This window comes from Erythrolamprus reginae, chromosome 10 (assembly GCF_031021105.1).
Source record: "Erythrolamprus reginae isolate rEryReg1 chromosome 10, rEryReg1.hap1, whole genome shotgun sequence".
NCBI lineage: Eukaryota > Metazoa > Chordata > Lepidosauria > Squamata > Dipsadidae > Erythrolamprus > Erythrolamprus reginae.
In genome coordinates this window covers 14,421,386-14,441,213 of record NC_091959.1, presented here as the reverse complement: position 1 = coordinate 14,441,213, position 19,828 = coordinate 14,421,386, and the positions used below count along the sequence as shown (strand labels likewise).

General features: G+C 43.6%; 1 protein-coding gene across 1 annotated transcript in view; it reads left to right on the top strand.

Annotated features, from left to right (window-relative positions):
• LOC139173185 (ras-specific guanine nucleotide-releasing factor 1-like) overlaps nucleotides 1-19,828 on the top strand; it is a 36,497-nt gene that overhangs the window by 10,416 nt on the left and 6,253 nt on the right. The window contains exons 2-5 of the mRNA XM_070762782.1: nucleotides 3,240-3,346; nucleotides 9,031-9,178; nucleotides 15,605-15,697; nucleotides 18,551-18,804. Coding sequence (XP_070618883.1) covers nucleotides 3,240-3,346; nucleotides 9,031-9,178; nucleotides 15,605-15,697; nucleotides 18,551-18,804 — 602 coding nt within the window. The remainder of the gene's footprint in view (nucleotides 1-3,239; nucleotides 3,347-9,030; nucleotides 9,179-15,604; nucleotides 15,698-18,550; nucleotides 18,805-19,828) is intronic.

Here is a 19,828-nt window from a genome sequence, read left to right as displayed (position 1 = left end):
AATGATTGAATGATTGAATGATTGAATGATTGAATGAATGATTGAATGATTGAATGAATGATTGAATGATTGATTGAATGATTGATTGAATGATTGATTGAATGATTGAATGATTGAATGATTGAATGATTGAATGATTGAATGATTGAATGATTGAATGATTGAATGATTGAATGATTGAATGATTGAATGGTTGATTGGTTGAATGGTTGAATGGTTGAATGGTTGAATGGTTGAATGGTTGAATGGTTGAATGGTTGAATGATTGAATGACTGAATGACTGAATGACTGAATGACTGAATGACTGAATTATTGAATGATTGAATGATTTATTTGATTTGATTTGTATGCTGCCCCTCTCCGAAGACTCGGGGCAGCTAACAACAATAAAAACGACAATGTAAACAAATCCACTATTAAAAATAATCTAAAAACCCCAATTTAAGAACCAATCATACATACAAGCATACCATGTATAAATTCTATAAGCCTAGGGGGAAGGGAAAATCTCAATTTCCCCCATGCCTGATGACAGAGGTGGGTTTTAAGGAGCTTGCGAAAGGCAAGGAGGGTGGGGGCAACTCTGATATTATTATTATTATTAATAAAACAATTCATGACAAATCTAATAGATTTTAGAAAAAACATTTAAAACCCCATTATTAAACCAGACATACACACACACAGACATACCATACATAAATTGTATAGGCCTGGGGACGAGGGGGGGGGGATGCCTCAATTCCCCCATGCCTGACGGCAGAGGTGAGTTTTAAGGAGTTTACGGAAGGCAAGGAGGGTGGGGGCAGTTCTAATCTCCAGGGGGAGCTGGTTCCAGAGAGTCGGGGCTGCCACAGAGAAGGCTCTTCTCCTGTGTCCCGCCAAACGACATTGTTTAATCGACGGGATCCGGAGAAGGCCAACTCTGTGGGACTTAACCGGTCACTGGGATTCGTGCAGCAGAAGGCGGTCCCGGAGATATTCTGGTCCGATGCCATGAAGGGCTTTATAGGTCATAACCAACACTTTGAATTGTGACCGGAAATTGATCGGCAACCAATGCAGCCTGCGGAGTGTTGGTGTAATATGGGCATACCTTGGGAAGCCCATGATTGCTCTCACAGCTGCATTCTGCACAATCTGAAGTTTCCGAACACTTTTGAAAGATAGCCCCATGTAGAGAGCATTACAGTAGTCGAACCTCGAGGTGATGAGGGCACGAGTGACTGTGAGCAATTAGTCCCAGTCCAGATAGGGCCGCAACTGGTGCACCAGGCGTTATGGACAGACAGATGGTTTCTGGTCCTCTCACTGAGAAGAGCTTTGTGCTCCATCTGGGGTCCTTCCCGTCTCTCCCCCTTCAATCATGCCTCATAGGTGGCGCCTTCCAAATCCCTGGTCAACTTGGTTGCTTTGATCCAACCCATGTCTCTCTTGTATATTCCCATGAAACTGATTTGATTAATGTTACGGTGATTCAAATTTTGTGTGTGTTGATTTTAATGTTATGTTCTATACGTTTTATAACAATCGAGTTATCCAAGCGTGGAACTCATTATCGGACTCAATTGTGTCAACCCCTAACCCCCAACATTTCTCCCTTAGACTCTCCACGATTGACCTCTCCAGGTTCCTAAGAGGCCAGTAAGGGGCGTACATAAGTGCACTGGTGTGCCTTTCATCCCCTGTCCAATTGTCTTTCCTTTCTCTCACTTATCATATATATTTTCTTTCTTTCATATATCCTCTCCTCTAAGTTCACTTTACCCTTATATATATTACTACATGTCTATTTTTCTTCCTATGTATTTGTGTATTGGACAAATGAATAAATAAAATAAATAAATAAATAAAATTTATACGCTCTCTACATGGGGCTACCTTTGAAAAGTGTTCGGAAAAAGAATGCGGCCGTGAGAGCAATCATGGGCTTTCGTATATATGCCCATGTCTCATCAATACTCCGTGGCCTGCACTGGCTGCCGATCAGTTTCCAATCCCAATTCAAAGTGTTGGTTATGACTTATAAAGCCCTACATGGCATCGGACCAGAATACCTTCTGCCGCACGAATCCCAGCAACCGGATAGGTCCCATACAGTTGAACTTCTCCGGGTCCCATCGACTAAACAATGCCGTCTGGTGGGACCCAGGTGAAGAGCCTTCTCTGTGGCGGCTCCGGCCTTCTGGAATTAACTCCCCCCAGACATTAGGACTGCCCCCACCCTCTCAACGCTCTCTACATGGGGCTACCTTTGAAGAGTGTTCGGAAACTTCATATTGTGCAGAATGCGGCCGCAAGAGCAATCATGGGCCTTCCCAGCTACGCCCATGTTATACCAACACTCCGCGGCCTGCACTGGCTGCTGATCAGTTTCCAGTCCCAATTCAAAGTGTTGGTTATAACCTATAAAGCCCTACATGGCATCGGACCAGAATATCTTCGGGACCGCCTTCTGCCGCACGAATCCCAGCGGCCGATTAGGTCCCACAGAGTTGGCCTTCTCCGGGTCCCATCGACTAAACAATGCCGTCTGGTGGGACCCAGGTGAAGAGCCTTCTCTGTGGCGGCTCCGGCCTTCTGGAATCAACTCCCCCCAGAGATTAGGACTGCCCCCACCTTCCTTGCCTTTCGAAAGCTCCTGAAGACCCACCTATGTCGCCAGGCATGGGCAAACTGATATACCCTTAGCTACTATGGTTTTGTGTATGGTCTGTTAGGTTGTGTGATTGTTTTTCTTTTTATAATAAGGGTTTTTAATTGTTTTTTAACATTAGATTTGTACATGTTGTATTGTTGTTGTGAGCTGCTCCGAGTCCTCGGGGAGGAGTGGCATACAAATCTAATAAATTTATTATTATTATTATTATTATTGTTGTTGTTGTTGTTGTTGTTGTTGTTGTTTTAAGCTATTTGGAGTCTTAACGAACAAAAAGAGGGGACAATATAAATGTAATAATAGAGGCTCAGCGGCGCATTGGTTAGAATGCAAGCTACCTCTGCTGACATACAGCTGCCAGGAGTCCGACAGTTCGATTCTCACTGGTTTCAAACTTGACTCAGCCTTCCATATTTCTGAGGGTGGTAAAATGAGGGCCCAGATTATTGGGTGCAATTTGCTGACTCTGTAAACCGCTCAGCGAAGGGTGTAAAAAGCCCCGTGAAGCAGTATATGTCTGGTGCCATTACGACGGCTAATAAACAAATAACGGCGACTCTTTCTTTTTTATTTTTATAGCATTATTTTACGGTTAACTTCAATCACGAGAACCAGAAAACTCTGGAGCTGAGAACCGAGGATGCCAAGGATTGTGACGAGTGGGTAGCTGCCATCAGTCATGCCAGGTAAGGCACAAATGCCTCTCCAGGACGGCTCCTGGCAGGCGGAGCTTGAGGGAGGGAGAGAAGCGGGAGGGAAGGGCTGCCTTGCAGTTTCCCGGCATCCGAGGGCTCCCGAATGGGCCGCAGCTCAGTGCCAGGCCTCGGCCCGGGCTTGGGTACCCCTGACGTAGAGTGTCTTGCTTGAGTTTTGCAGCCTGACTCCTGAGAAGGGCCAGGCAGGCTTCCCTTGGTCAAGGAAGTGGAAACAGGAGCTACCCTTGCCTTCTTCAGATACTGGAGTCACTGGGATCTCTCCTCTAACTTCGCAGAGGGCAAAATACTGTAGGCAGCTTATTGGCAAGGAGAAGCTGGGTACAAAAGCTTTAATCTGGGCTTTTGTCAGGACAGGACAGTTGCACTCAATGGGTAAATGGCTGCTAAACTCTGGGATCCTGCGGGGATCCTCTGCCTGCAGATTTAAACTTCAGATTTAAACTTAATATTAACCGCTCCAAACTTGACTGTAAAAAATATGACTTCAGTAACCGAATTGTCGAAGCATGGAACTCACAACCGGACTCCATAGTGTCATCCCCAAACCCCCAACACTTTACCCTTAGATTATCTACGGTTGACCTATCCAGATTCCTAAGAGGTCAGTAAGGGGCGAGTACAAGTGCACTAGAGTGCCTTCCGTCGCCTGTCCTCTTGCTCTCCTATATCTCCTATACCTTTCTTCTATTCCTATATCTCTTCTTCTATTCTTTCATTGATATGTTCTATTCCTATATCTTCTTTTCTATTATTTCTTAGATATATTTTACTATGAGTATCTCCTCTATAACCTTCATCATGTATTTTATTATGTGTATATAGATATACTGTATACCCACTAAAACCCTCATTGTATATTGGACAAAATAAATAAATAAAAATAAATGTTGTGCATTTTCCCCTTGAAAAATGCACAACAGAAGTGTAGAGGGTTATTTTCAGAGACTTCCATTATTTTTTCCTATTTTCAAAAGTCACATTCATGGTTACAAATGCAATACTTGAATTTTCTTCCTCCACTGCCTCTTCGTATACCCTTTCAGCTGTTGATGAAGAATTCTGGGAAACTTCAAAGCTTCCTGGTCTGCATCAGACTAGATGTAAATGAGAGTTCTGGAGTTGGAAAGAGACAGTCGAAACAATTTAGGGACAATTTAAAGAATTCAGGAAGGAAGATTCCATTTCTATACAAAGATTTCCCCCTTAACCATCAGAAATAAAAGCAACAATATAAAAACATTGATGCATTTTTCTTTGTCACAGGGATTATATGCTGCCTGCAGTTTGTGTAGGATGTGGAGTGTTTTTTTGTAGCTAATTCCCAGAGGTTTCCAAATTTGAGGGCGGTGGGACTGCAGTTTGACCCTGAATTTGGGACTGATGTTTCCCCTCTGTCCTTGTATTGTGGCCTTGGGCAGCTGTGAGTTGCTGCAATCGAAGATAAAATCTCATCCTTTGCATTTGCATATTGATTTTATTATCTCCCCTTAAATATGTCTTCCTGGATTTTTAATTAACTATTAAAATAAAGAGGGAATAATGACACTTTTGTGTCACAAAGAAAGTTTGATGCTGTGGAATCTGGCTATTACAACAAGCAACTTGCCTCCTTCGACAAATATCCTAAAAACTCCTTTAACCTCAGACTGAAGCTGATCCCACCCAAGAAAAGTATATACAGTACTGCCTTAATCTCTTCTAAAAATTATTTATTTTTATTTATTTATTTATTTGTCATACAAATATTGTATTGTATTGTAGTATGTTTAACATAATACAGTGATACCTCGTCTTACAAACACCTCGTCATACAAACTTTTCGAGATACAAACCCAGGGTTTAAGATTTTTTTGCCTCTTCTTACAAATTATTTTCACCTTACAAACCGATTGCCGCCGCTGGGATGCCCTGCCTCTGGACTTCCGTTGCCAGCGAAGCACCCGTTTTTGTGCTGCTGGGATTCCCCTGAGGCTCCCCTCCATGGGAAACCCCACCTCTGGACTTCGGTGTTTTTTTAATGCTGCAGGGGAATCCCACCAGTGCAAAAACGGGCACTTCACTGGCAACGGAAGTCCGGAGGTGGGGTTTCCCAGCGAGGGGAGCCTCAGTGAAATCGCTGCATTGCAAAAACACAAAGGTCCGAAGATGGAGTTTCGAGGACTTTGGTGTTTTTGCGATGCTGTGATTTCACTGATGCTCCCTTCGCTGGGAAACCTCACCTCCGGACTTCCGTTGCCAGTGAAGCGCTTGTTTTTGCGATGCTGGGATTTCCCTGCTGGGATTCTCCTGCAGCATCACAAAAACACAGAAGTCTGGAGGTGGGGTTTCCCATGGAGGGGAGCCTCAGGGGAATCCCAGCAGCGCAAAAACGGGCGCTTCGGCTGGCAAAAGGGGTGAATTTTGGGCTTGCATGCATTAATTGCTTTTCCATTGATTCCTATGGGAAACATTCTTTCAACTTACAAACGTTTCATCTTAAGAACCTCGTCCCAGAACCAATTAAGTTCGTAAGATGAGGTATCACTGTATAAGTATAAAGTAGAGATAGAAAAGATAAAAAAGACATTAGGACAGGAACGGTAGGCACAACGGTGCGCTTATGCACGCCCCTTACAGACCTCTTAGAAAAGGGGAGAGGTCGATTGTAGACAATGTAAGGTTGAAGATTTTGGGATTGGGGGAAGAAACAACAGAGTCCGGTGGTGAATTCCAGGCGTTGACCACTCTATTGCTGAAATCGTATTTTCTTCAGTCTAGTTTGGAGTGATTTGTAATGTAAGAAAAAAGAACGTTCCTCCTAAAATTCACCTCTTCCTGGCAAATTGTAATTATAAAAAGCAGCATGAAGGAGAAGGACTGAAGCTGGATAAACATATTGCCTGGGAATAACGATTTACTTTAAATTTAGGGGCCAGTTAAATAGCTCCCTGGAGTGCAGCTGGAGGAGCCATTGGATGCTGAACATGTTTTCTTTGAAAAATCCTAGAGAGCCGAGGAGGAGCCAGGCAACCGAAGGAGGCTTCAAAATGGGGGAATCAGAGGAACCAGGGAGCTATAAATTGGGAAGGCTGCCCAGCTCACCATTTATGAATTTAAACAGCCTAGATCAATAAAAAGCAAAAAAAACATTCCCAATCAAGGAAAAACAATAATGCAATGTTTGGCCTCCTGAGACAATCCAGGTTATTAATAGTCCCTATTTGGCCATAGCTTCTCTCTGGCACCAGATGGTGTGTAAGTGCCATGCTCCCACCAGAAAACGGCTGTCCATGGGGAGGAGCAGAGTGGGGCAGCACCTGGAGGTCAGATCAACCCCCCCCTTCCAGGCTCAGTTTCTTAGTTTGATGTAGTGCAGCTTTAATCACTTCACTTTCTAGTGAGCTTGTGGATTGTGCTATGTTGTGGTTTCCTTGGTTATGATTAAGTGAATAAGCCACATCCTGGCTGAATGCACATGCTTTATTTTATTTTATTCATTTTATTGGTCAAACATGCATAGGATAGTAGTACAGTGATACCTCGTCTTACGAACCCCTTGTCATACGAACTCTTTGAGATACAAACCCGGGGTTTAAGATTTTTTTGCCTCTGCTTCCGAACTATTTTCACCTTACGAACCTGCAGCCGCTGGGATGCCCTGCCTCCGGACTTCCGTTGCCAGGCGAAGGCTCCCCTCGTTGGGAAACCCCACCTCTGGACCTTCCGTTGCCAGCGAAGCGCCGTTTTTGCACTGCTGGGATTCCTCTGAGGCTCCCCTCTATGGGAAACCCCACCTCCGGACTTCTGCATTTTTGTGATGCTGCAGGAAAATCCCAGCATCGCAAAAACGTGCGCTTCTCTGACAACGAAAGTCTGGAGGTGGGGTTTCCCAGCGAGGGAGCCTCAGCGAAATCGCAGTATCGCAAAAACACCGAAGTCCAGAGGTGGGGTTTTCCATGGAGGGGAGCCTCAGGGGAATCCCAGCAGCGCAAAAACAGGCACTTCGGTTGGCAAAAGGGGTGAATTTTGGGCTTGCACGCATTAATTGCTTTTCCATTGATTCCTATGGGAAACACTGTTTCATCTTACGAACTTTTCACCTTACGAACCTCGTCCCGGAACCAATTAAGTTCGTAAGACAAGATATCACTGTAGTTTGTATAAAGATAACATAACTAAAAAGTAACTCTAAATGAGGACAGGAGGACAGGGATGGTAGGCACAATGGTGCGCTTATGCACGCTCCTTATAGGCCTCTTAGAAACAGGGAGAGGTCGACTCTAGACAATCTAAAATTAAAGTGTTTGGGGTTTGGGGAAGAAACCACAGAATCAATAGTGCATTCCAGGCATTGATTAATCTATTGCTGAATATACCACACTAAGTACCGTATGTACTTCACCAGGGGTGGGCAGCAGGCAGAACGGGGTGGAATGCAGTTCCACTGGCGGGAATGAAGATGCGTGTGCAGCTCCAGCTGATCAGCGGCTGTCACTTCCTGGATTACTGGTCTTGGCTCCACTCTCCTTTTTCTCTCTGCTGCTGCTGCTGCGTCTGCGCTCCTTGCTTTTTTCCTCTTTCCTCCTTCCTGGCCTCAGACGAGCTTCCCTCTCTCCTGCCCGGCTCCCCTCCAGCCACCTCCCGCCAGGGGTGCAAGCAGAAGGCGTGGGTGGAAGTGGTACTGGCATCATTTAAGCCCACACAGATGTATTGCTTTTAACCCTGTAAGGTGCCAAGGGTAGCTTTGTGGTGAGATGTAACAAACATAATTACATCAAATGTAATAAATTAATATAATAAATCAATATTAAATTAATAAATCAACAAGCAAACAAATGCCGTTCCTGCTTGATAGCGACCTGAAAGAATCACCGATCGGAGGCTGCGTCAAAGAAGGGCTAAAGAGCCATTCAGCAGAGTTACTTTCAGCTGGATTCCTGCAGAAAAGGAGGGGCTGGATTATTTTATTATTATTATTTATTGGATTTGTATGCCGCCCCTCTCCGCAGACTCGGGGCAGCTAACAACAGCAGTAAAACAGTACAACAAAATCCAATACTAAAAAACAGTTAAAAACCCATTATATAAAAACCAATCATACATACAAACATACCATGCATAAAATTGTGAAGGCCTAAGGGGAAAGTTTATCTTAGTTCCCCCATGCCTGGCGGCAGAGGTGGGTTTTAAGCAGCTTACGAAAGGCAAGGAGGGTGGGGGCAATTCTAATCTTTGGGGGGAGTTGGTTCCAGAGGGTCGGGGCTGCCACAGAGAAGGCTCTTCCTCTGGGTCCCGCCAAGCGACAATGTTTGGTTGACGGGACCCGGAGAAGACCCACTCTGTGGGACCTAACTGATTGCTGGGATTCGTGCGGCAGAAGGCAGTCCCTGAGATATTCTGGCCCGGTGCCATGAAGGATCTGATGGCCTCAAAGGCTCCTTCCAATTGTCCCAAAATTCTGTGATTCCATAAAACATCTTAGTGATAGCAGTTCATCGGTAAAGATGCTGGAAGTGAATTAGCACATTGAAAATGATTTGCTTTCCAGGAACGACCTGAGCCAGGAGCCTACAGTTGGGGGCACCCCGAAGGCCAGGCCTGAAGGGGCTTCAGAGCCGGCAGGAAGGAGGGCAACTTCTAATGGCTCTTCTCTCTCTGCTCTCTCTCTGTCACAGTTATGGGACTCTCGCCACAGAGCACGAAGGCCTGATGCAGAAGTACCTCCATTTACTTCAGATTGTGGAGACCGAAAAAACAGTTGCCAAGCAACTCAGGCAACAAATTGAAGATGGAGAAATAGAGACGGAGCGCCTGAAATCGGAGGTATGGAGCCCAGCCTTAAAACCCTGTAAGGTGCTAAGGATAGCTTTGTGGTGAGATGTAATAAACATAATTAATGTAATAAATTAATATTAGATAAGTGGTCAAAGCAATGGAAACTGCAGTTTAATGTTTCCAAATGTAAAATAATGCACTTGGGGGAAAGGAATCCTCAATCTGAGTATTGCATTGGCAGTTCTGTGCTAGCAAAAACTTCAGAAGAGAAGGATTTAGGGGTAGTGATTTCTGACAGTCTCAAAATGGGTGAGCAGTGTGGTTGGGTGGTAGGAAAAGCAAGTAGGATGCTTGGCTGCATACCTAGAGGTATAACAAGCAGGAGGGAGATTGTGATCCTGCTGTATAGAGCGCTGGTGAGACCCCATTTGGAATATTGTGTTCAGTTCTGGAAACCTCACCTACAAAAAGATATTGATAAAATTGAACAGGTCCACAGATGGGCTACAAAAATGGTGGAAGGTCTTAAGCATAAAACTTATCAGGAAAGACTTCATGAACTCAATCTGTATAGTCTGGAGGACAGAAGGGAAAGGGGGGGACATGATCAAAACATTTAAATATGTTAAAGGCTTAAATAAGTTTCAGGAGGGAAGTGTTTTTAATAGGAAAGTGAACACAAGAACAAGGGGACACAATCTGAGGTTAGCTGGGGGAAAGATCAACATGAGAAAATATTATTTTACTGAAAGAGTAGCAGATGTTTGGAACAAACTTCCAGCAGACTGAATTTAAACATGCCTGGGATAAATATAGATCCATTCTAAGATAAAATACAAGAAATAATATAAGGGCAGACTAGATGGACCATGAGGTCTTTTTCCGCCGTCAATCTTCTATGTTTCTATGTTTCTAAAACGTGCTGCCAGCTGCTCGGAGTGCCAGGGAACTGGGTATTTTGCTATTTTGGGAGCCCTTCCGTCATCCCTCCCTCTTCACCTGCAGGGGCCTGGGCCAAATTCCTGCCATCAAATGGGCTCCTGGTGCAAATGATGCAAATGGAGGGCAGATTCTGGACAGGCACCTCGGGAGGCATTTAGTGGGTCACTAGGCTCCGTGACAAGGCAGGCAGGTTCTCTTAGGTGGGCAGACAAGTTAGGGGACTTCCTAGGTTGAAAGCCATTGTGACCCGATTGGCTTTGATTAAAAAGACCCTCTCGCTGGATCTCCTGAGACCGAACGGTAGAGGTGGTACCTCTGGAGAGCAAAAAGACTGCAGTATTTGTCTGGAAGAGAATAGAGTAACATAGAAACATAGAAACATTTTATTTTATTTTATTTATTTTTATTTTATTTATTGTTAGAGTTGGAAGGGACCATGCAGGTCATCAAGTCCAACCCCCTTCCTAAGCAGGAACCCTATAGCATCCCAGCCAAATGGCAGTCCAATTTCCTCTTAAAAATGTCCAGAGTATTGGAGTTCACAACGTCCGCTGGTAGGTTATTCCACTGGTTGATCGTTCTGACCGTCAGGAAGTTCTTCCTTATTTCCAGGTTGAATCTTTCCTTGGTCAGCTTCCAGTTGTTGTTCCTCGTCCGGCCTTCCGGTGCCCTGGAGAATAAAGTGATCCCCTCCTCTCTGTGGCAACCCCTCGTATACCTTTAGACTGCTATCATGTCCGCTCTGGCCCTCCTTTTCTCTAGGCTATCCATGCCCAGTTCCCGCAGTCTCTCTTCATAAGTCTTGGTTTCTAGTCCCCTGATCATTTTGGTTGCTCTTTTCTGCACCTTCTCCAGAGTTTCAATGTCTTTTTTGAAGTGTGGTGACCAGAACTGAACACAGTACATAGAAGATTGATGGCAGAAATTATAATTAATAATAATTAATAATAATTTATTAGATTTGTATGCCGCCCCTCTCCGAAGACTCGGGGCGGCTCACAACAAGCGATAAAACAATATTGTACAGGCACAAAAAGACCTCAAGGTTCATCTGGTCTGCCCTTATACTATACTGCCCTTATATTTTATCTAAGGATGGATATATGTCTCTCCCAGGCATGTTTAAATTCAGTTACTGTGGATTTACCAACCACTACTCTTTCAATAAAATAATATTTTCTCATGTTGCTTCTGATCCTTCCCCCGACTAACCTCAGATTGTGTCCCCTTGTTCTTGTGTTCACTTTCCTATTAAAAACACTTCCCTCCTGAACCTTATTTAACCCTTTAACATATTTAAATGTTTCGATTGTGACCCCCCAGTACAATTCTGGCAGAAGGACAAAAATTGAGCATCAAACGATTATGGAAAAATCTGGCCCCATAAGATCTGGAATTGCCCTTTACCTTTATATTGACAGTGTTGATTGTAAAGCCACTTCAAGCCCGGAAGTCCATCGTAGGAGACCCTAGGAAAGTGTGGCAGTTATTTAAAAAGGCCGAGCAAACCATAATCTCAACCTTTTTGATTAATTATGGAGCTTCTGCATTCAAATGTTTGTTGAGCTTCCCTTTGTGCTCTTTGAAGAGCGGATCAAATGGCCCTTTGTTATGCATATGCAAATACCGGGCGACCGCATTGGTTGCATGAGTTGTGCTGTTTTGTTCCCAAGAGGATTTGTTTAGACAGCTCTAAATAGGCTTCCCCGGGTGCAGAGGTGGGCTGCTAAGATGGAATGGTGACGTGTGGATTTACCAACCACGGCTGCTGGAGGTTTGTTCCAAGCATCTACTCCTCTTTCAATAAAATAATATTTTCTCATGTTGCTTCTGATCTTTCCCCCAACTAACCTCAGATTGTGCCCCCTTGTTCTTGGGTTCACTTTCCTATTAAAAACACTTCCCTCCTGAACCTTATTTAACCCATTAAAAATGGGTTTATTTAAAATCAGGCGCGGTTTCCCTACCTGCCCAGGTGCAGTAGTGTAATTGCGCTGGACTCCGCAGGCACTCAGACTCAGAGCCATGGGGGCGAGCACACATCACTGTTCCACCTTAGCAGCCCACCTCCACCTGTGTGCTCCCCCAAATCCCCCTCTTGCTCTTTCCTGAGGCTGAGCAGAAGGCCAGGGCCGGGGACATTCCAGGCGCCAAGCTGGGCAGCCCTGGAGTTGGGATGGAAACAATGTGGGCTGTCAGAGGCAGCCATGCATGGAGGTGGCCTCTTGGGCATAGTTCCCTCTAAGCTGAGCAGTGAGCAATCGCTCACTTAAAAATCATCATCAACTCAGAGTTTTCCAAACCTGCCTAGAAGCCGATAGGGAAAGAGTGAGAGGTAAGGAGAGAGAGAGGAAGAGAGAGAAACAGATAGAAAAAAGAGAGGAAGGAAAAGAGCAAGAAAAAGAATGGGAGTAAGGAAGAGAGAAAGAAAATCAAAATCTAGTTTGAAACTAGCTCAACTATTTAAGTGGCATTTTGATATTGATAGAGTTGCCCTATTGTGAGCTCACTGTTATAGACACACAGTACAGTATTTTACTTTGAAATTCTCTGAGGCAAAACAGGGTGGGTTTTTTATTTGTTTGTTTGTTTGTTTGTTTGTTTGTTTATTTATTTATTATTTCTGTGCCGCCCAGTCCCAAAGGGACTGCCGCTCAGACACTATACTTTTCCGCCCACCCCCCCAAAAAATTAGAGGGAACACTGCTCTTGGGTTTAGCAAGATGGAGAAGGCCCCTGTTGAAGCTCCCTCTGTGTGTGTATATATATGTGTGTGTAAACAAGGGATTGAGCCCACATCCCAGCTGGGAGTCCAGGCCATGGAAAGGTTTATGGAAGTTCAGTGGTGGGCTCCTACGGGTACGGTCAGGTACGCAGTACTGGTAACAAAAGTTTGGTCATGTACGTAGCAAAATTTTGATATTTTTTCTTTTTTTCCCTTCTGAGCTCTGGGTATATTTTTCCTATCATAATAAATGAGATTGAATGTGTATAATTTTAGAAGAGCTGTGCGTGTGTGTAAATACACTTTATATAGTAGATAATCAGCAGTGGGTTACTGCCCGGATTGGGGGGAGAACGCAGTGGGGTAGCTCCATCCCAGAACACCCAATTTGCACTGAAAGATGTTGAAACAACATAGAAACATAGAAGATTGACAGCAGAAAAAGACTTCATGGTCCATCTAGTCTGCCCTTATACTATTTCCTGTATTTTATCTTAGGGTGGATATATGTTTATCCCAGGAATGTCTAAATTCAGTGACTGTGGATTTACCAACCACGTCTGCTGGAAGTTTGTTCCAAGGATATACAGTACTACTCTTTCAGTAAAATAATATTTTCTCATGTTGCTTTTGATCTTTCCCCCAAATAACGTCAGATTGTGTCCCCTTGTTCTTGTGTTCACTATCCTATTAAAAACACTTCCATCCTGAACCTTATTTAACCCTTTAACATATTTAAATGTTTCGATCATGTCCCCCCTTTTCCTTGTCCTCCAGACTATACAAATGGAGTTCATGAAGTCTTTCCTGATATGTTTTATGCTTAAGACCTTCCACCATTCTTGTAGCCCGTCTTTGGACACCGTTCAATTTTGTCAATATCTTTTTGTAAGTGAGGTCTCCAGAACTGAACACAGTATTCAAAATGCATTCAAAACAAATTCAAAACAAAATGCATAAGCCACGCTCACAGTAGCCCATCACTGTGGAAGTTATTTTGTGCAACGGGTTTCTCCTTCATCAGCAGACCTGAGCATTTGCTGCTGGGCGGAAGAAGGACTCCCAAGCAGGGAAGTCAAAGCAGGGAATTGCCTCCATGCCACAAGCAGCTCCCAAGTTTTAGTGGCAGCGCTAGATCGACTTCCCTACACCATTACTTCCTGCTACGGATTTTATTCTGGTTTTGTTTGAGTGCTGTGCTGCTTTCAGATTTTATGTTATCTTTTTACATTTAACTTTATGGGTGACCCTTCCAGGAGAAGCAGAAATGTTCACAGTAAATAAATTATTGGCTGATACCCGATTTATTTCCCCTGCCCAGTCCAAGTTACAAGAGCGATAAGGAGCCTCTTCCCATCACGAAAGTCCCTTAGCTCAACCTGTGTAACTTTGTGCTGCATCCTAGGCAAAACCACATTTTCTTGCAACCTGCCCCAGGCTGGTTTTCTGGCCTGGTCATTGACTGCCCAATGAAGACCGGAACTGGGAATCTCATTCTGATGAGCCTTATTTCCTCTCCCAAAATTCATGATTTGAATGGGAGCGGCTGAACTAGCAGGTTGCTCTGCTTTGCTCTGGTTCTGATTTTGTTTTGAACCCAGAGGTGGGCTGCTAAGGTGGAACGGTGACGTGTGCTCGCCCCTGTGGCTTTGAGTGCTAGCGGAGTCCAGAACAATTATGCTACTGCACCTGGGCCATGGGCGCCCCTGTGTTTCTGTGTGTGATTTCGCTGCCTGCCCAGGTGCAGTAGCAGAATTGCGCTGGACTCCGCTAGCACTCAGAGCCACGGGGGTGAGCACACGTCACCCTTCCACCTTAGCAGCCCACCTCTGCTTAAACCAATATCTCCCTTGCTGCTTGAAGGATTCTAACTGTTTGGCAGCTGATGAGAAATAGAATCTTTGGCCTCTTGTAAGCAGGACTTTTTATTGCTATAGAAGCTATTAGCTATTTAAGTTAGTATTTATTAGAAGGTGATGCAGTGGTTGGAATGCAGTATTGCAGGCTAATTCTGCTGACTGCCAGGAGTTTGAATCCCACCAGGCTCAAGACTGACTCAACCTTTCATCTTCTGAGGTGGGTAAAATGAGGACCCAGATTGTTGGAGGCAAGAGGCTGACTCTGTAAATCACTTAAAGAGGACTACAAAGCACTGTGCACAGTATATAGATCTAAGTGCTATTGTTATTTATCCCTCTCCTTTTCTGGTGTTGGGCTCACAATTTCTTATACAGTGATCCCTCGATTTTCGCGATCTCGATCTTCGCGAAACGCTATATCGCGATTTTTCAAAAAATAATAAATTAAAAATACGTGCGCGGTTTTTTTTCCTACACCACGGTTTTTCCCGCCCGATGATGTCACACGTCATCACCAAACTGACGTCTGCCATTGCTGGTTGGCCGAAATCTCGGCCAATCAGCTTTGCCATCGCAAAAAGTTTGCCCGGCAACGGTGTTGCAGCAAAATTACAGCCAATCGCTCCACCATCTGCGCATGCGCGGCCATGGAAAAAGGGCGCGCATGCGCAGATGGTGTTTTTACTTCCGCACCGCTATATCGCGAAAAATCGATTATCGCGAGAGGTCTTGGAATGGAACCCTCGCGATAATCGAGGGATCACTGTATACCGAATCATTAAATCACACACACCCTCCGTTATTAACATCCATTTTAATAGTTGAAGGAAAACCAATCTTTTAAAAATATTTTATAAATTAAACTATAGAATAGAATAGAATGTTTTATTGGCCAGGTGTGATTGGACAATTGCACAGGCCTCTTTCTGCTTTTCTCTGTCCCGCCAGATTGCTGCCCTACTTAAGGACCACGAGCGCATCCAGGCCAACCAGGCCAACATGCCCAATGACGATGACATTGACATCAAAAAGATCAAGAAGGTGAGGAGCCAGCACAAAGCGATGAGGGTGGTGGAGGAAAAGCCCATGTCGAGACTTGGGAGAAGAAACTTTCTTGCCCACTCTGGGAGGCCTCTTTCTTCTCCTCGGGGCCAGAAGGGACTCCCACCAAATTCCTGGAAGTCTTAAGCGCTCATTGCCTATGATATGAGCCCCTCCCCTGCCAGCCTTTCCTGGTCAATCCCACTATTTTCCGAGTCACACCCCCAGTCCAGGGACTGAGCCACCAGGCACAAGACTCCCAAATGAGCCTCAGGAGCATTTGTTGGCTTCAGTGGTTCACCATGCTTGGCATCCATTCAGTGGTAGCCCACCTTTGGCCCTCTTCTCTACTAGAATCTCATCTTGGAGGAAGGCTTTCCCCCAGCCCTTTCGGGACATGGTCCTCTAGTGCAGTGTTTTTCAACCAGTGTGCCGTGGCACAGTAGTGTGCCGCGAGACATGGTCAGGTGTGCCGCGAAAAAGGAAGCTCAGGTTCCAGTCTCACAACTTTTTGCTGAGAGAGTGTGAGAGAGAGAGAGAGAGAGAAAGAAAGCAAGAAAAGAGAGAGAGAGAGAAAGAGTGAGAGAGAGAAAGCAAGAGAGAGAAAGCAAGTGTCAGAGAGAAAGCAAGCAAGAGAGAGAGAGAGAGAGAAAGCAAGCAAGAGAGAGAGAGAGAGAGATAAATGAGCAAAAAGGAGAGGAAAAAAGAGAAATGAGAAAATGATTGAGACAGAGAATGAGAGGCAAGATAGAGAAACAAAAGAGAGATAGGTGACTCTTGATTTAAAGCATATGATAAAAAGCACCCAAAGAATAAGAGATTAAAAAAACCAGCCCTCGCCTGTTTTTGGAAATGGTTCAAGAGTGTGTTATACACACACACACACACACACAAGGGTGGGGAGGAGACAGGGATGGAAAAAGAGAGGAAAGTGTCTTAGGGTGTCATTTTGGTTGGTGGTGTGCCCCAGGATTTTAAAATGTAAAAAATGTGCCGCGGCTCAAAAAAGGTTGAAAACCACTGCTCTAGTACAACTCTTGATTGGGCTGGCCTGAATTTGACAGTTATCCCCACAGCCCTGGGAGCTGTGGCCTCTAGCATTTCCCCTGGGGTGAGCACCAAACTTGCTGGGCCACCTGTCTTAATTTTCTACTTAAGGCCCTTCTGCTAAGAAACCAGTAAACAGAGACTGGCCTGCTGTGCAGCCAAACCAAGTGCTGTCCTATGGTATCATTTTGATTTGCAAAAATCTTTCATATCATATCAACCCAACAGATTATTTTCCAGAGACGAATGTAAGAGGAATATTAAGTAAAGCAGCAGGTGTGTAATTAATGCAGCAGATTATTAATTAATAATTTTACTGGAAATATCAATATCAACAACAGCAACAAATACAGCATGAATTTTCCTGGATTAAAAAAAGGCTTTTGATAACCTGTAGTGGCTCTTTTTACTTGTGGTATCCAAAAAAAGAAATCCTGGGCCGTTCATCATTTGGACTGAAAGTCTGTCTCTATGGCAAATGGCAAAAATTCTGGTGAGCAAGAGAAACTTGTCCACAGACTTTCCAAAAAGGAAAGATGCCAGGCAAGGAGCCCCACTCTCTCCCTTATTATTGATTATTGCTTTGGAAATATTGGCAAAAAAAAATTGGAGGCAACAAATTCTATGGGGAGAAATACAGGTAATCCTTGACTTACCACCACAATTGAGCCCAAAGTTTCTGTTGCTAAGTGAGACATTTGTTAGGTGTGTTTGGCCTCATTTTACAATTTTTGTTGCCACCGTTGTTAAATGAGTCACTGCAGTTGTGAAATTAGTAACAAGGTTGTTAAGTGAATCTGGCTCCCCCCATTGACTTGTCAGGAGGTTGCAAAAAGGGATCACATGAGTGTCATAAATATGAACCAGTTGCTGTGCATCTGAATTCTAATCCCGTGAACATGGGCAATGGTTATAAGTGTGAAAAATGATCACAAATCACTTTTTTCAGTGCCCTTGACACCTTCAACTCTCACAAAACAAACTGTTGAGTCATTTGGGATTGGGCGGCATAGAAGTCAAAATAGATAGATAGATAGATAGATAGATAGATAGATAGATAGATAGAATGATAGATAGATAGATAAATAAAGGATAGATAATAAATAAATAAATGATAGATAGATAGATAGATAGATAGATAGAGGATAGATAATAAATAAATAAATAAATAAATGATGGATAGATAATAATAAATGATAAATAAATAATAAATAATAAATAATAAATAATAAATAATAAATAATAAATAATAAATAATAAATAATAAATAATAAATAATAAATAATAAATAATAAATAATAAATAATAAATAATAAATAATAAATAATAAATAATAAATAATAAATAATAAATAATAAATAATAAATAATAAATAATAAATAATAAATAATAAATAATAAATAATAAATAATAAATAATAAATAATAAATAATAAATAATAAATAATAAATAAATGATGGATAATAAATAAATAAATGATGGATAGATAATAAATAACTAAAAATAAAAATAAATAGATAGATAGATAGATAGATAGATAGATAGATAGATAGATAAACAAACAAACAAATAAATACCTGTAGAAGCTTAAATGTGGTTCCGACGAGGGAGCATTATCCATGGCAGAACCATAAACTGCCTTAAGACAGTGGATGAAAACAATGCAAGGCTTGGGAGAATCAATGTCCAAAAGACACTGAACACAGGGAGCTTTCTTGCGGAAGGATCTGTCCGCCACACAATAGATTCAGGGAAGGATCTGGGATTGCCCTTGACAGTGACCTGGAATCTCCTCTCTGGAAACAGGTCCAGAGTTTCCTCCGGGGGTGGCTGTGCAGAAGGAAGTGGAAGACCATCATTCAGGATTACATCCGTTCCCCCCACGCTGACAGCATGCGCAAGAGGAACCAGGTCGTCTTCAGCATGTTGGAAGCCGAAGCGGAGTATGTGCAGCAGTTGCACATCCTCGTCAACAACTTCCTGCGCCCTCTGAGGATGGCGGCCAGTTCTAAAAAGCCCCCCATCACCCACGACGACGTCAGCAGCATCTTCCTGAATAGGTGAGTCGGGGGGGTAGAATCTCTCCAAAGAAAACCACCACTTTCACCGTGGCTTGTAAGCCAGCCTGAGTCAAATGAATTAAACTCTAAATGTCACCAAACATTGGGTGCCTGCCTCCCGGCCGTGCCCTTCCTCGTGACTTTGAAGGCCGGAAGGGACCACGGGGGGGTGAGAGGCCTTGGCCAGATGTGGCCCCACTCCGGTGCAGTTGTGGTCAGGGACTAAGGGAGATCATGTCTTTCTCAGGAATCCGAGAGCAGGGAATCAAGATTGAGCAGAAAAGGGGTGGGATCCAATAGAATAGAATAGAATTTTATTGGCCAAGTGTGATTGGACACACAAGGAATTTGTCTTGGTGCAGATGCTCTCAGCGTACATAAAATAAAGTATACATTTGTCAAGAATCATGTGGTACAACACTTAATGATTGTCATAGGGGTCAAATAAGCAATGAAGAGACAACCATTATTAATAAAAATCTTAGGATACAAGCAACAAGTTACAGTCATCCAGTCCTAAGTGGGAGGAAATGGGTGATAGGAATGATGAGAAAAACTAGTAGAAATAGTAGTGCAGATTTAGTAAAAAGTCTGACAGTGTTGAGGGAATTATTTGTTTAGCAGAGTGATGGCATTCGGGGGAAAACTGTTCTTGTGTCTAGTTGTCTTGGTGTGCAGTGCTCTGTAGCGATGTTTTGAGGGTAGGAGTTGAAACAGTTTCTGTCCAGGATGCGAGGGGTCAGTAAATATTTTCCCCGCCCTCTTTTTGACTCGTACAGTATACAAGTCCTCAATGGAAGGCAGGTTGGCAGCAATTGTTTTTTCTACAGTTCAACGGGTGTCTTCCAAGTCTCTTTGGGAGGGAGAAGTAGCCACACAATTCTCTTTTGAGGATCTCCAAAGGCTTTGATCATTAATCTGGATTCCTGCCCAAAATTGGACCAATGGCCTTGGTTGCTCCTTCCAAGACTACAATTCTCTGACACTCAAGTCTGTTGGCAACACTTTGCTATTCTCCAAAATC